This window comes from Pseudophryne corroboree, chromosome 11, assembly GCF_028390025.1.
Source record: "Pseudophryne corroboree isolate aPseCor3 chromosome 11, aPseCor3.hap2, whole genome shotgun sequence".
Taxonomy (NCBI): Eukaryota; Metazoa; Chordata; class Amphibia; order Anura; family Myobatrachidae; genus Pseudophryne; species Pseudophryne corroboree.
This window is the reverse complement of record NC_086454.1, coordinates 335,788,377-335,806,550: the sequence shown is the minus strand read 5'-3', so window position 1 is coordinate 335,806,550 and position 18,174 is coordinate 335,788,377. Positions and strand designations below refer to the sequence as shown.

Here is an 18,174-nt window from a genome sequence, read left to right as displayed (position 1 = left end):
TTCACTGACAGCGGCACACCCCACCGCCTCCCTGACAGCGGCAAACCCCCCCCCCCCCGCCTCACTGACAGCGGCACCCCCCCCCGCCTCACTGACAGCGGCACCCCCCCCCCCCCACTTCCGGCTCACTGACACATCCCTGACCTCACTGACAGTGCCCCCCCCCCCCGCTTCACTGACAGCGGCACACCCACTGCCTCACTGACAGCGGCACACCCCCCCACCTCACTGACAGTGGCACACCCTCCGCCTCACTGACAGCGGCACACCCCTCGCCTCACTGACAGCAGCACCCCCCCCCTCCTTCACTGACAGCAGCACCCCCCCCCCGTCACTGACAGCGGCACACCCATCGCCTCACTGACAGCGACACACCCACCGCCTCACTGACAGCGGCACACCCACCGGCTCACTGACAAATCCCTGACCTCACTGACAGCGGCACACCCACCGCCTCACTGGCAGCGGCACCCCCCCCCCGCTTCACTGACAGCGGCACCCCCCCCGCCTCACTGACAGCGGCACACCCCCCGCTTCACTGACAGGGGCACACACCCCGCCTCACCGACAGCGGCACACCCACCCGCCTCACCGACAGCAGCACCCCCCCACCTCACCGACAGCGGCACACCCCCCGCCTCACCGACAGCGGCACACCCCCCGACTCACCGACAGCGGCACACGCCCCGCCTCGCCGACAGCGGCACACCCCCCCCGCCTTACTGACAGCGGCACACCCCCCCTCCGCCTCACTGACAGCGGCACACCCCCCCCGCCTCACTGACAGCGGCACACCCCCTCCTCACTGAGAGCGGCACCCCCCCCGCTTCAATGACAGCGGCACACCCACCGCCTCACTGACAGTGGCACACCCCCCCGCCTCACTGACAGCGGCACCCCCCGCCTCACTGACAGCGGCACCCCCCCCCCGCCTCACTGACAGCGGCACACCCACCGCCTCACTGACACATCCCTCACCTCACTGACAGTGGCACCACCCCCACCCCCGCTTCACTGACAGCGGCACACCCACCGCCTCACTGACAGCGGCACACACTCCCCCACCTCACTGACAGCGGCACACCCCCCGCCTCACTGACAGCGACACCCCCCCCACCTCACCGACAGCGGCACCCCCCCCGCCTCACCGACAGCGGCACCCCCCCTGCCTCACCGACAGCGGCACATCCCCCGCCTCACTGACAGCGACACACCCACCGCCTCACTGACAGCGGCACACCCACCGCCTCACTGAGACATCCCTGACCTCACTGACAGCGGCACACCACACCCACCACCTCACTGACAGCAGCAACTCCCCCCCCCCCCCGCTTCACTGACAGCGGCACACCCACCGCCTCACTGACAGCGACACACCCACCGCCTTACTGAGAGCAGCACCCCCCCCCCCCTCGCTTCACTGACAGCGGCACCCTCCCCCCGCCTCACAGACAGCGGCACACCCCCCGTCTCACTGACAGCGACACACCCCCCGCCTTACTGACAGCGGCACACCCACCGCCTCACTGACACATCCCTGACCTTACTGACAGCGGCACACCCACCGCCTCACTGACAGCAGCACCCCCCTCCCCCCGCCTCACTGACAGCGACACACCCACCGCCTCACTGACAGCGGCACACCCACCGCCTCACTGACACATCCCTGACCTCACTGACAGCGGCACACCGACCGCCTCACTGACAGCGGCACCCCCCCCGCCTCACTGACAGCAGCACACCCCCCTCGCCTCACTGACAGCGGCACCCCCCCCCTCGCCTCACTGACAGTGGCACACACCCCCCCCCCCGCCTCCCTAACAGCGGCACCCCCCCTCCTCACTGACAGCGGCACCCCCCCCCCCCCGCTTCACTGACAGCGGCACACCCACCGCCTCACTGACAGCGGCACACCCACCGCCTCACTGACAGCGGCACACCCCCCCGCCTCACTGACAGCGCCACACCCCCCCCCGCCTCACTGACAGCGGCACCCCCCCCCCGCTTCACTGACAGCGGCACAACCCCCGCCTCACTGACAGCGGCATACCCCCCGCTTCACTGACAGCGGCACACCCCCCGCCTCACTGACAGCGGCACACCCCCCGCCTCACTGACAGCGGCACACCCCCCCGCCTCACTGACAGCGGCACACCCCCCGCCTCACCGAGAGTGGCACCCCCCCCTCCTCACTGACAGCGGAACACCCCCCGCCTCACCGAAAGCGGCACACCCCCCCGCCTCACCGACAGCGGCACACCCCCGCCTCACCGACAGCGGCACACCCCCCGCTTAACTGACAGCGGCACACCCCCCGCCTCACTGACAGCGGCACACCCCCCCTCCGCCTCACTGACAGCGGCACACCCCCCCCCGCCTCACTGACAGCGGCACACCCCCTCCTCACTGACAGCGGCACCCCCCCCGCTTCACTGACAGCGGCACACCCACCGCCTCACTGACAGCGGCACACCCCCCCCGCCTCACTGACAGCGGCACCCCCCCCCCCCCCCGCCTCACTGACAGCGGCTCACCCCCCCCGCCTCACTGACAGCTGAACCCCCCCCCCGCCTCACTGACAGCGGTACACCCACCGCCTCACTGACACATCCCTGACCTCACTGACAGTGGCACCCCCCCCCCCCCGCTTCACTGACAGCGGCACACCCCCCCGCCTCACCGAGAGTGGCACCCCCCGCCTCACCGACAGCGGCACACCCCCCCGCCTCACCGAAAGCGGCACCCCCCCCGCCTCACCGACAGCGGCACACCCCCCGCTTCACTGACAGCGGCACACCCCCCTCCTCACTGACAGCGGCACACCCCCCCTCCGCCTCACTGACAGCGGCACCCCCCCCCCGCCTCACTGACAGCGGCACACCCCCTCCTCACTGACAGCGGCACCCCCCCCGCTTCACTGACAGCGGCACACCCACCGCCTCACTGACAGCGGCACCCCCCCCCCCCCCCCGCCTCACTGACGGCGGCTCACCCCCCCCGCCTCACTGACAGCGGCACACCCACCGCCTCACTGACACATCCCTGACCTCACTGACAGTGGCACCCCCCCCCCCCGCACTTCACTGACAGCGGCACACCCACCTCCTCACTGACAGCGACACACCCCCCGCCTCACTGACAGCGACACACCCCCCCGCCTCACTGACAGCGACACCCCCCCCGCCTCACCGACAGCGGCACCCCCCCCCGCCTCACCGACAGCGGCACCCCCCCTGCCTCACCGACAGCGGCACACCCCCCACCTCACTGACAGCGACACCCCCCCCCACCTCACTGACAGCGACACACCCACCGCCTCACTGACAGCGGCACCCCCCCTCGCCTCACTGACAGCGGCACACCCCCGCCTCCCTAACAGCGGCACCCCCCCTCCTCACTGACAGCGGCCCCCCGCTTCACTGACAGCGGCACACCCACCGCCTCACTGACAGCGGCACACCCACCGCCTCACTGACAGCGGCACACACCCCCCGCCTCACTGACAGCGGCACACCCCCCGCTTCACTGACAGCGGCACAACTCCCGCCTCACTGACAGCGGCATACCCCCCGCTTCACTGACAGCGGCACACCCCCCGCCTCACTGACAGCGACACACCCCCCACCTCACTGACAGCGGCACCCCCCCCTCGCCTCACTGACAGCGGCACACCCCCCCCCCCCCCGCCTCCCTAACAGCGGCACCCCCCCTCCTCACTGACAGCGGCACCCCCCCCCCCCGCTTCACTGACAGCGGCACACCCACCGCCTCACTGACAGCGGCACACCCACCGCCTCACTGACAGCGGCACACCCCCCCGCCTCACTGACAGCGGCACACACCCCCCGCCTCACTGACAGCGGCACACCCCCCCGCTTCACTGACAGCGGCACAACTCCCCGCCTCACTGACAGCGGCATACCCCCCGCTTCACTGACAGCGGCACACCCCCCGCCTCACTGACAGCGGCACACCCCCCCGCCTCACTGACAGCGGCACACCCCCCGCCTCACCGAGAGTGGCACCCCCCCCGCCTCACCGACAGCGGCACACCCCCCGCCTCACCGAAAGCGGCACACCCCCCGCCTCACCGACAGCGGCACACCCCCGCCTCACCGACAGCGGCACACCCCCCCGCTTCACTGACAGTGGCACACCCCCCGCCTCACTGACAGCGGCACCCCCCCCCCCGCCTCACTGACAGCGGCACCCCCCCCCCCGCCTCACTGACAGCGGCACACCCCCTCCTCACTGACAGCGGCACCCCCCCCGCTTCACTGACAGCGGCACACCCACCGCCTCACTGACAGCGGCACACCCCCCCCGCCTCACTGACAGCGGCACACCCCCCCCCCTGCCTCACTGACAGCGGCTCACCCCCCCGCCTCACTGACAGCTGCACACCCCCCCCCCGCCTCACTGACAGCGGCACACCCACCGCCTCACTGACACATCCCTGACCTCACTGACAGTGGCACCCCCCCCCCCCCCCCCCGCTTCACTGACAGCGGCACCCCCCCCGCTTCACTGACAGCGGCACACTCACCGCCTCACTGACAGCGGCACACCCCCCCGCCTCACTGACAGCGGCACACCCCCCCCCTGCCTCACTGACAGCGGCTCACCCCCCCGCCTCACTGACAGCTGCACACCCCCCCGCCTCACTGACAGCGGCACACCCACCGCCTCACTGACACATCCCTGACCTCACTGACAGTGGCACCCCCCCCCCCCCCGCTTCACTGATAGCGGCACACCCCCCGCCTCACCGAGAGTGGCACCCCCCCGCCTCACCGACAGCGGCACACCCCCCGCCTCACCGAAAGCGGCACACCCCCCGCCTCACCGACAGCGGCACACCCCCGCCTCACCGACAGCGGCACCCCCCCCGCTTCACTGACAGCGGCACCCCCCCCCCTCCGCCTCACTGACAGCGGCACCCCCCCCCCTCCGCCTCACTGACAGCGGCACCCCCCCCCCGCCTCACTGACAGCGGCACACCCCCCTCCTCACTGACAGCGGCACCCCCCCCGCTTCACTGACAGCGGCACACCCACCGCCTCACTGACAGCGGCACACCCCCCCGCCTCACTGACAGCGGCACACCCCCCCCCCGCCTCACTGACAGCGGCTCACCCCCCCCCGCCTCACTGACAGCGGCACACCCACCGCCTCACTGACACATCCCTGACCTCACTGACAGTGGCACCCCCCCCCCCCCGCTTCACTGACAGCGGCACACCCACCTCCTCACTGACAGCGGCACACACTCCCCCACCTCACTGACAGCGGCACACCCCCCGCCTCACTGACAGCGAGCGACACACCCCCCGCCTCACCGACAGCGGCACACCCCCCGCCTCACCAACAGCGGCACCCCACCCCGCCTCACCGACAGCGGCACACCCCCCCGCCTCACTGACAGCGACACACCCACCGCCTCACTGACAGCGGCACACCCACCGCCTCACTGACACATCCCTGACCTCACTGACAGCGGCACACCCACCGCCTCACTGACAGCAACACCCCCCCCCCCTCCCCCGCTTCACTGACAGCGGCACACCCACCGCCTCACTGACAGCGACACACCCACCGCCTTACTGAGAGCAGCACCCCCCCCCCCCCCCCGCTTCACTGACAGCGGCACCCCCCCCTCCCGCCTCACCGACAGCGGCACCCCCCCGCCTCACTGACAGCGGCACACCCACCGCCTCACTGACAGCGGCACCCCCCCGCCTCACTGACAGCAGCACACCCCCCTCGCCTCACTGACAGCGGCACCCCCCCTCGCCTCACTGACAGCGGCACCCCCCCCCCCCCCCCCCCGCCTCCCTAACAGCGGCACCCCCCCCTCCTCACTGACAGCGGCACCCCCCCCCCCCCCCCCCGCTTCACTGACAGCGGCACACACACCGCCTCACTGACAGCGGCACACCCACCGCCTCACTGACAGCGGCACACCCCCCCGCCTCACTGACAGCGGCACACACCCCCCGCCTCACTGACAGGGGCACCCCCCCCCCCCTCACTGACAGCGGCACACCCACCGCCTCACTGACACATCCCTGACCTCACTGACAGTGGCACCCCCCCCCCGCTTCACTGACAGCGGCACACCCACCGCCTCACTGACAGCGGCACCCCCCCCCCCACCTCACTGACAGCGGCACCCCCCCCCCCCCCCCCCCCTGCCTCACTGACAGCGGCACACCCCCCGCCTCACCGACAGCGGCACCCCCCCTCGCCTCACCGACAGCGGCACCCCCCCCCCCCGCCTCACCGACAGCGGCACACCCACCGCCTCACTGACAGCGACACACCCACCGCCTCACTGACACATCCCTGACCTCACTGACAGCGGCACTCCCCCCTGCGCTTCACTGACAGCGGCACACCCCCCGCCTCACCGACAGCGGCACCCCCCCCCACCTCACCGACAGCGGCACACCCCCCGCCTCACCGACAGCGGCACACCCCCCGCCTCACCGACAGCGGCACACCCCCGCCTCACCGACAGCGGCACACCCCCCCGCCTCACCGACAGCGGCACACCCACCCCGCCTCACTGACAGCGGCACCCCCCCCCCCCCCGCCTCACTGACAGCGGCACACCCCCTCCTCACTGACAGCGGCACACCCACCGCTTCACTGACAGCGGCACACCCACCGCCTCACTGACAGCGGCACACCCCCTCCTCACTGACAGCGGCACACCCCCCGCCTTACCGACAGCGGCACACCCCCGCCTCACTGACAGCGGCACCCCCCCCCCCGCCTCACTGACAGCGGCACACCCCCTCCTCACTGACAGCGGCACCCCCCCCGCTTCACTGACAGCGGCACACCCACCGCCTCACTGACAGCGGCACACCCACCGCCTCACTGACACATCCCTGACCTCACTGACAGCGGCACACCCACCGCCTCACTGACAGCAGCAACTCCCCCCCCCCCCCGCTTCACTGACAGCGGCACACCCCACCGCCTCACTGACAGCGACACACCCACCGGCTTACTGGGAGCAGCACCCCCCCCCCCCCGCTTCACTGACAGCGGCACCCCCCCCCGCCTCTCTGACAGCGACACACCCACCGCCTCACTGACAGCGGCACACCCACCGCCTCACTGACACATCCCTGACCTCACTGTCAGCGGCACACCCACCGCCTCACTGACAGCAGCACTCACCTCCCCGCTTCACTGACAGCGGCACACCCCCCGCCTCACTGACAGCGACACACCCACCGCCTCACTGACAGCGGCACACCCACCGCCTCACTGACACATCCCTGACCTCACTGACAGCGACACACCCACCGCCTCACTGACAGCGGCACCCCCCCCCCGCTTCACTGACAGCGGCACAACCCCCGCCTCACTGACAGCGGCACACCCCCCCGCTTCACTGACAGCGGCACACCCCCCGCCTCACTGACAGCGGCACACCCCCCGCCTCACTGACAGCGGCACACCCCCCGCCTCACTGACAGCGGCACACCCCCCGCCTCACCGAGAGTGGACCCCCCCGCCTCACCGACAGCGGCACACCCCCCGCCTCACCGAAAGCGGCACACCCCCGCCTCACCGACAGCGGCACACCCCCCGCTTCACTGACAGCGGCACACCCCCCGCCTCACTGACAGCGGCACACCCCCCCTCCGCCTCACTGACAGCGGCACCCCCCCCCCCCCCGCCTCACTGACAGCGGCACACCCCCCCCCCCGCCTCACTGACAGCGGCACACCCCCTCCTCACTGACAGCGGCACCCCCCCCCCGCTTCACTGACAGCGGCACACCCACCGCCTCACTGACAGCGGCACACCCCCCCCGCCTCACTGACAGCGCCCCCCCCCCCCCCCCCCCCCCGCCTCACTGACAGCGGCTCACCCCCCCGCCTCACTGACAGCGGCACACCCACCTCCTCACTGACAGCGGCACACACTCCCCCACCTCACTGACAGCGGCACACCCCCCGCCTCACTGACAGCGACACCCCCCCCGCCTCACCGACAGCAGCACACCCCCCGCCTCACCAACAGCGGCACCCCACCCCGCATCACCGACAGCGGCACACCCCCCGCCTCACTGACAGCGACACACCCACCGCCTCACTGACAGCGGCACACCCACCGCCTCACTGACACATCCCTGACCTCACTGACAGCGGCACACCCACCGCCTCACTGACAGCAACACCCCCCCCCCCCCCCCCCGCGCTTCACTGACAGCGGCACACCCACCGCCTCACTGACAGCGACACACCCACCGCCTTACTGAGAGCAGCACCCCCCCCCCCTCCGCTTCACTGACAGCGCACCCCCCCCTCCCGCCACACCGACAGCGGCACACCCCCCCGCCTCACTGACAGCGGCACACCCACCGCCTCACTGACAGCGGCACACCCCCCGCCTCACTGACAGCGGCACACCCACCGCCTCACCGACAGCGGCACACCCACCGCCTCACTGACAGCGGCACACCCACCGCCTCTCTGACACATCCCTGACCTCACTGACAGCGGCACACCCACCGCCTCACTGACAGCAGCACCCCCCCCCCCCCCCCCCGCTTCACTGACAGCGGCACACCCCCCGCCTCACTGACAGCGACACACCCACCGCCTCACTGACAGCGGCACTCCCACCGCCTCACTGACACATCCCTGACCTCACTGACAGCGGCACACCCACCGCCTCACTGACAGCGGCACCCCCCCCCCCCACCGCTTTACTGACAGCGGCACCCCCCCCGCCTCACTGACAGCGGCACACCCCCCGCTTCACTGACAGCGGCACACCCCCCGCCTCACCGACAGGGGCACACCCCCTGCTTCACTGACAGCGGCACACCCACCGCCTCACTGACAGCGGCACACCCCCTCCTCACTGACAGCGGCACACCCCCGCCTTACCGACAGCGGCACACCCCCGCCTCACCGACAGCGCACCCCCCCGCCTCACCGACAGCGGCACACCCCCCGCCTCACCGACAGCGGCACACCCCCCGCCTCACCGACAGGGGCACACCCCCTGCTTCACTGACAGCGGCACACCCACCGCCTCACTGACAGCGGCACACCCCCTCCTCACTGACAGCGGCACACCCCCGCCTTACCGACAGCGGCACACCCCCGCCTCACTGACAGCGGCACACACCCCCCGCCTCACTGACAGCGGCACACCCCCTCCTCACTGACAGCGGCACCCCCCCCCGCTTCACTGACAGCGGCACACCCACCGCCTCACTGACAGCGGCACACCCACCGCCTCACTGACACATCCCTGACCTCACTGACAGCGGCACACCCACCGCCTCACTGCCAGCAGCAACTCCCCCCCCCCCCCCCGCTTCACTGACAGCTGCACCCACCGCCTCACTGACAGCGACACACCCACCGGCTTACTGGGAGCAGCACCTTTCCCCCCCCGCTTCACTGACAGCGGCACCCCCCCCCGCCTCACCGACAGCGGCACACCCACCGCCTCACTGACACATCCCTGACCTCACTGACAGCGACACACCCACCGCCTCACTGACAGCGGCACCCCCCCCCCGCTTCACTGACAGCGGCACAACCCCCGCCTCACTGACAGCGGCATACCCCCCGCTTCACTGACAGCGGCACCCCCCCCCCGCCTCACTGACAGCGGCACCCCCCCCGCCTCACTGACAGCGGCACACCCCCCGCCCCCCGCCTCACTGACAGCGGCACATCCCCCCGCCTCACTGACAGCGGCACCCCCCCCCACCTCACCGACAGCGGCACACCCCCCGCTTCACTGACAGCGGCACACCCCCTGCTTCACTGACAGTGGCACACCCCCCGCCTCACTGACAGCGGCACCCCCCCCACCTCACCGACAGCGGCACCCCCCCCACCTCACCGACAGCGGCACACCCCCCGCCTCACCAACAGCGGCACACCCCTTGCCTCACCGACAGCGGCACACCCCCCGCCTCACCGACAGGGGCACACCCCCTGCTTCACCGAAAGCGGCACACCCCCCCGCCTCACCGACAGCGGCACACCCCCCCCCCCCCGCCTCACAGACAGCGGCACACCCCCCGCCTCACTGACAGCGACACACCCACCGCCTCACTGACAGCGGTACACCCACCGCCTCACTGACACATCCCTGACCTCACTGACAGCGGCACACCCCCGCCTCACCGACAGCGGCACACCCCCGCCTCACCGACAGCGGCACCCCCTCCCCCCCCCCCGCCTTACTGACAGCGGCACCCCCCCGCCTCACTGACAGCGGCACCCCCCCTCCTCACTGACAGCGTCACCCCCCCCTGCTTCACTGACAGAGGCACACCCACCGCCTCACTGACAGCGGCACACCCACCGCCTCACTGACAGCGGCACACCCCCCCCGCCTCACTGACAGCGGCACACACCCCCCGCCTCACTGACAGGGGCACACCCCCCCCCACCTCACTGACAGCGGCACACCCACCACCTCACTGACACATCCCTGACCTCACTGACAGTGGCACCCCCGCTTCACTGACAGCGGCACACCCACCGCCTCACTGACAGCGGCACCCCCCCCCCCACCTCACTGACAGCGGCACCCCCCCCCGCCTCACTGACAGCGGCACCCCCCCCCCCCCCCCCGCCTCACCGACAGCGGCACCCCCCCCCCCCCCGCCTCACTGACAGCGACACACCCACCGCCTCACTGACACATCCCTGACCTTACTGACAGCGGCACACCCACCGCCTCACTGACAGCGGCACCCCCCCCGCGCTTCACTGACAGCGGCACACCCCCCGCCTCACCGACAGCGGCACACCCCCCGCCTCACCGACAGCGGCACACCCCCCGCCTCACCGACAGCGGCACACCCCTGCCTCACCGACAGCGGCACACCCCCGCCTCACCGACAGCGGCACACCCCCTGCCTCACCGACAGCGGCACACCCCCGCCTCACCGACAGCGGCACACCCCCGCCTCACTGACAGCGGCACACCCCCCCGCCTCACTGACAGCGGCACACCCACCGCCTCACTGACAGCGGCACACCCTCTCCTCACTGACAGCGGCACACCCCCGCCTCACCGACAGCGGCACACCCCCCGCCTCACCGACAGCGGCACACCCCCCGCCTCACCGACAGCGGCACACCCCCGCCTCACCGACAGCGGCACACCCCCCGCCTCACCGACAGCGGCACACCCCCCGCCTCACTGACAGCGGCACTTCCCCCCCCCCTGACAGCGGCACCCCCCCCCCGCCTCGCTGACAGCGGCACCCCCCCCGCCTCACTGACAGCGGCACACCCCCTCCTCACTGACAGCGGCACCCCACCCCCCCCGCTTCACTGACAGCGGCACACCCACCGCCTCACTGACAGCGGCACACCCTCCGCCTCACTGACAGCGGCACAACCCCCCCTCGCCTCACTGACAGCGGCACACCCCCTCCTCACTGACAGCGGCACACCCACCGCCTCACTGACAGCGGCACCCCCCCCCCCCCCCGCCTCACTGACAGCGGCATCCCCCCCCCCCGCCTCACTGACAGCGGCACACACCCCCCGCCTCACTGACAGCGGCACACCCCCTCCACACTGACAGCGATACACCCACCGCCTCACTGACAGCGGCACCCCCCCCCCCGCCTCACCGACAGCGGCACCCCCCCGCCTCACTGACAGCGATACACCCACCGCCTCACTGACAGCGGCACACCCACCGCCTCACTGACACATCCCTGACCTCACTGACAGCGGCCCCCCCCCCCCCGCTTCACTGACAGCGGCACCCCCCCCCCCCCCCCCCGCTTCACCGACAGCGGCACACCCCCCCGCCTCACCGACAGCGGCACCACCCCCGCCTTACCGACAGCGGCATACCCCCCGCCTCACCGACAGCGGCACACCCCCCACCTCACTGTCAGCGGCACACCCCCCGCCTCACCAACAGCGGCACACCCCCGCCTCACCGACAGCGGCACAACCCCCGCCTCAACGACAGCGGCACCCCCCCCCCCGCCTCACTGACAGCGGCACCCCCCCCCCCCACGCCTCACTGACAGCGGCACCCCCCCCCCTTCACCACCCTCCCGCTTCACTGACAGCGCCCCCCCCCGCCTCACTGACAGCGATACACCCACCGCCTCACTGACAGCGGCACACCCACCGCCTCACTGACATATCCCTGACCTCACTGACAGCGGCACCAACCCCCCCCCCCGCTTCACTGACAGCGGCACCCCCCCCCCCCCACGCCGCGATTCGATAAATATTAAGGGCAGCACATACTATCATAAGACGCGATATTCGAGCGGCGTGCCCGCGCATCGGGTCGCATGGTACCTTAAATGTGCATACAATCCTTCCATTTCTCTCACAGATGTGGTCGAAATTGAAGGTTAGCACCGATTATCTCACAAGTGTATGGGCACCATTACACCTCTGGCTGATATGTGACGTGTCGGGCCTTACCGGAGCTCAGAGCCTGGATGGAGTAGTTGAAGTGACATGAATTCCCCTTTAGCTGTCCATTGATGGTCACGTTGATCAGGGGGAACTCAGGGTCACAGCTGGTGGGTGGCGTGGGCCGTAGAGAGACATCATCCTCCATGTCCGACCTGGGTGAGACCTCCCATGACTTGGTCACCCCATAGGTGATATTGAAGATGCGCAGAGCGGGAAGCCAGTGCACGCAGAAGACGTACATCCCAGCATGCGTCTGCAGGGTAATGTTACCAGAGGGCGCAAACGGAGAGATGACCATCAGGGCTTTAGCCGTATTCAGCACAGTCACCGTATCGTCTGTGGAACTGCGGTAGTAGCGCAGGTTATTCCCATCAGCAAGCTGCTTCCTCCATCCGCACATGGAGAGTGCGTGCCCGCCTGGCACAGCGCCTGCAGAGAAACACCATAGAGTGAGGTGAGGCTGGCATTTTCCAGCTGCTCTGAGGCACTGGAAACCTTGTCCTGTATGTTGTCAGGGGTCATACACATCATGTAATCAGGGCGACCTATGGTATAGCCTGCCCTCCTATCAAATACAACTGACTCATCACAAAATCTCCTGAATCATTAGGCTGCACTTTCTTGCCAGTGGCAGTTGCAGAGCAGTCCATTATGTCACACTAAGCGATGCTTGACAGTGTTTAGGGGTGGCAGTTGATGTGGCTCCCCTATTTGAATAATGGACTGCTCTTAAACTGCCACTGGCAAGGAAGTCCAGGAACAGAGCACTGTGTCCTCCCCACGCCGCAACTTGGTTTTGCCGGCACCATGCATTCTTTATAGCCCCGACTGGGTGGGCTGTCTTAACGATCCTCTGTGAGGGGGAATTCCCAATAATCATCTCACCCCTTTTAACCCCTTTGTGGGTGAAATTTTGAAAAATCCCTTTATAATGGCCTAGGAGACCTCACTGAAATAATCCAGTCTCTGTACATCAAGACTAACAAGCACCCGTGCTCTATTCCAGGAGATCCTAACTTCAGTCCCCAAGGGACACTTAACTGTCCAGGTTTTAAGGATATCCATCCATACTTGAGCACAGGTGACTTACTGTAATTAGTACCAGAGTTATGATGTACACAGAGAGGGATAAAGTGGGCTGAGGTAAAGTACCAGCCAATCAGCTCCTGTCATGTTACAGGCTGTATTTTAAAAGGGACAGCTAGGAGCTGATTGGTTGGTACTTTATCTCCTTCCACTTTATCTCTCTCCTCAAGCTTAGTACATTGCCAATATATCTCAATATCATACATAGACAATAACATCACCATTTTCTATTCCCCGCGTGCCGGAACAGCCACCATCAGAGCACGAGTCACAGGAAAACACAGGGGGGACCCCTCCTATTGGCCAGTGGCTCATATTATGACAATAGCAATAGTACATAATACGATCACTAGAGCTGCCGCCACATCACACAGAGGACTGAGCGGAGCTGCCGCCACATCACACAGAGCAGAGCTGCCGTCACATCACACACAGAGGACAGAGCGGAGCTGCCGCCACATAACACAGAGGACAGGGCAGAGCTGCCGCCACATCACACACAGAGGACAGGGCAGAACTGCCGCCACATCACACAGAGGACAGAGCGGAGCTGCCGCCACATCACACAGAGGACAGGGCAGAGCTGCCGACACATCACACACAGAGGACAGGGCAGAGCTGCCGCCACATCACACACAGAAGACAGGGCAGAGCTGCCGCCACATCACACACAGAGGACAGGGCAGAGCTGCCATCACATCACACACAGAGGACAGAGCAGAGCTGCCATCACATCACACACAGAGCACAGAGAGGAGCTGCCACCACATCACACAGAGGACAGGGCAGAGCTGCCGCCACATCACACACAGAGGACAGGGCAGAACTGCCGCCACATCACACAGAGGACAGAGCGGAGCTGCCGCCACATCACACAGAGGACAGGGCAGAGCTGCCGCCACATCACACACAGGACAGGGCAGAGCTGCCGCCACATCACACACAGAGGACAGGGCAGAGCTGCCGCCACATCACACACAGAGGACAGGGCAGAGCTGCCGCCACATCACACACAGAGGACAGGGCAGAGCTGCCGCCACATCACACACAGAGGACAGGGCAGAGCTGCCGCCACATCACACACAGAGGACAGGGCAGAGCTGCCGCCACATCACACACAGAGGACAGGGCAGAGCTGCCGCCACATCACACACAGAGGACAGGGCGGAGCTGCCGCCACATCACACACAGAGGACAGGGCGGAGCTGTCGCCACATCACACACAGAGGACAGAGCGGAGCTGCCGCCACATCACACTGTCAAAGTCGAAAAATATTATAGAACACGCAGCACGTATAAAATTGTTAGGGTCTCCTGCCCTGTGCTGCCACGTCGTCATGGCAACCGGGAGACAAGTGCTAGTGGAGTAACCTGAGCGCAGCTGATACTCCGGTTCGGGTCTTTTGCTGTGCAGTGGTTATAGGCTCTGTGCACGGCAGGGGATCCGGTGCTGGTTTTTGTGCTCACAGTCTGTGAGGTCTGAGTGGGGCGTGGACAGCACCTGCTTTATAAGGCCTCTTTTCAGGGTAAGCAGATGCTGCTGAATCTTTGTTGGTTAGTCAGTTCATGAAAGTTAGCCAGTACTGTGTAGCTTTGTATTTGTTTGTTGCTTACTGCAAATAGGCCTGGGGATTTGGTATTACACTCTGCCAATCCAGACCTAGCAGTAAGACTGGAGTCAGTCGTTTAGCTTGCTGGGGTTCTGTTACTACTCTGTGAACTTAGCAAGTTTGCGGCTGTATTCTAAGACTTGCCTGTCTAATCCTGTCTCACTGTGCTAGGTGTCAGGGGTCAGTTTAGTGGCAGTAAGCTAAAACCTGTGCACTGCAAGTGAGAATTAGGATTGTGGAGATTCTCCTTGTGTCTATCATTCCATCTCTGACCAAGGAGTTTACTGCCACACCCGTTGGTAACCCTTTAGGGTTTTGCTGTTGCCCTTAGCAACAGCATTTCGGGTTCTCTACGTATTAAAACACAACATCTTGCTTTTCCATCTGAGCAGTTCTAATACAAGGGAGATACCCAGTTCCTTAGCCTCTGGGCTTCTCTGTTCACTTTGTGTGTATTTTGTTACCCTATCACCTTCTGTGTACGTTATGTCATATCCCCCAGTTTGTCTGTGAGTCCATCTGTTTTGCATAACAGTTCAAACACCAGTACATTCCTGCAGGCACTGGTGTGCATAACATATTCAGCAGCCTAATACTCCTGTTGAAATTTTGTGGGAATATGGAGCATACCCCTCAAAATACGTTGCAACAGGTGGTCGATCAGGTGCAGGTCCTGACTCGACAATTTAATGATTTGTCCATTAAAATGCACACCTCCCAGGCTGCTGGCGGAGCTCCCGCAGCAGCAGCACCTGCAGGGGTTAAGGAGCCGAAAGTAAATCTCCCGGATCGTTTTTCTGGAGATCGCTCGCAGTTCTTTTGTTTCAAGGAGAGCTGCAAGCTATACTTCCGGCTTAGGCCTCAGTCTTCTGGGTCGGAGATTCAGCGGGTGGGCATAGTGATTTCCTTGCTACAAGGAGACCCACAGGTCTGGGCATATGGGTTGCAGCCTGACTGTCCGTCGCTTAAAAGTGTTGATGCTTTTTTTACGGCACTGGGCATGTTGTATGATGACCCTGACAAGACGGCCTCAGCCGAGGCTCAGATTTCGATCCTTAAGCAAGGGCGAAGGCCAGTTGAGGTTTACTGTACGGAGTTTCGGAGGTTGGCCCATGATACCCAGTGGAATGACCCAGCCCTGAGACACCAGTACCGAAGAGGTCTTTCTAACCAGATAAAGGACCAACTGGTACAATATCCCTTGCCTGATAGCTTGGATCAGCTCATGCAGTTATCCATCCGGGTGGATAGACGGCTGAGAGAGCGTAGGCTTGAAAGGGAGACTGAGATTTCCTTCCTTCCCAAGGGAACCTCAGACTCTGAGGAATTTTCTGAGGAGCCTATGCAGATTGGGGCTACCCGCCTCTCCTCGCGTGAGAAGACGCGGAGGAGACAGCAGGGGTTGTGTTTGTACTGTGGGAATAAAGGTCATGTGGTAGTATCATGCCCAGAAAAGCCGGAAAACTTCAGGGCCTGAGGGTGATGGGAAATATCCTGTCAGGCCAGAAGTCAGAATTTCCCAAGAAGACTTTTATCATTCCGGTGACCTTGAAGATCCTCGGTCAAACTGTCAAGACTGAGGCCTTTGTGGACAGTGGGGCCGACGGGGTTTTTATGGACCGCCAATTCGCCCTGAAACACTCTGTTCCCTTAGTACCCTTGGCATCGGAAATTGAGATTTGTGGGTTAAACGGGGAACCATTATCCCAAGGTAAAATTACCTCTTGCACTAGCCAGATTTCTTTGTTTATTGGAGCCACACACTCTGAAAGATTGTCCTTTTATGTGACTGTCTGTACTTTTGCCCCATTGGTGTTGGGGTTACCCTGGTTAAGGGCCCACAATCCTCAATTTGACTGGGTCTCTGGGGAGATTCTTAGTTGGGGTACTGATTGTTTCAGGAGTTGCTTGAGCCTTCCAGTCAGGCTCTCGCAGCTAAGTTTGCCAGGATTGCCAGGGTGTTATGCAGATTTTGCGGACGTGTTCTCCAAAAAAGTTGCAGAGGTACTACCTCCCCATCGCCCCTATGACTGTGCCATTGATTTGTTGCCAAATGCTAAGCTTCCCAAGAGCAGGTTGTACTCCCTGTCACGTCCTGAGACTCAGGCTATGGCAGAGTACATTCAGGAGAACTTGGCTAAGGGATTTATCAGACCTTCACAGTCTCCAGTTGGGTCGGGGTTCTTCTTCGTGGGTAAAAAGGACGGTTCGTTGCGACCCTGCATCGACTTCAGGGAATTGAACCGTATCACGATTAAAAACTCATACCCACTGCCTCTCATTTCGGTCTTGTTTGACCAGCTTCGTACTGCCACCATTTTTTCTAAGATTGACCTACGCGGTGCGTACAATCTAATCCGAATAAGAGAGGGGGATGAATGGAAGACTGCCTTTAATACCCACTCAGGGCATTATGAATATTTGGTGATGCCTTTTGGGCTCTGTAATGCCCCGGCAGTCTTCCAGGATTTCATGAATGATGTGCTCAGGGAATATTTGGATAGATTCTTAGTTGTATACTTAGATGACATCCTAATCTTCTCCCATTCCCTGGAGGAACATCAGAAGCATGTACGCTTAGTCCTCCAGACACTCAGAGACCACCGGCTTGGGGCGAAGCTGGAGAAGTGCGAATTTGAAGTTCAGCAAATCGCATTTCTAGGATATATTATCTCCCCAGAAGGTTTCCAAATGGAGGGTTCCAAGGTACAGGCAGTCCTGGATTGGGTGCAGCCCACTAGTTTGAAGGCGCTTCAGCGTTTCCTGGGCTTTGCGAATTTTTATAGACGATTTATCGCTGGATTTTCGTCTATAGTGGCGCCCTTGGTGGCACTCACTAAGAAAGGGGCGGATGTTGCTCACTGGTCTTGTGAGGCTAAAGCGGCTTTTGCCCGTCTCAAAAGGGCATTTGTTGCGGCCAAGGTGCTGCGACATCCAGATCCAGAGCGTCCTTTTGTGGTGGAGGTGGATGCCTCTGAGATGGGTATTGAGGCAGTGCTTTCTCAGATGGGAGTGTCTGATAA

At 64.9% G+C, this 18,174-nt stretch overlaps 1 protein-coding gene across 3 annotated transcripts in view; it reads right to left on the bottom strand.

Moving 5' to 3' along the window:
* The window catches only part of LOC134969692 (adhesion G-protein coupled receptor G1-like), a 165,904-nt gene that overhangs the window by 82,596 nt on the left and 65,134 nt on the right, over window positions 1–18,174 (bottom strand). For all 3 annotated transcript variants that reach the window (XM_063945801.1, XM_063945803.1, XM_063945802.1), the window contains exon 3: window positions 12,462–12,884. In XM_063945801.1, the coding sequence (XP_063801871.1) occupies window positions 12,462–12,884 (423 nt within the window). The remainder of the gene's footprint in view (window positions 1–12,461; window positions 12,885–18,174) is intronic.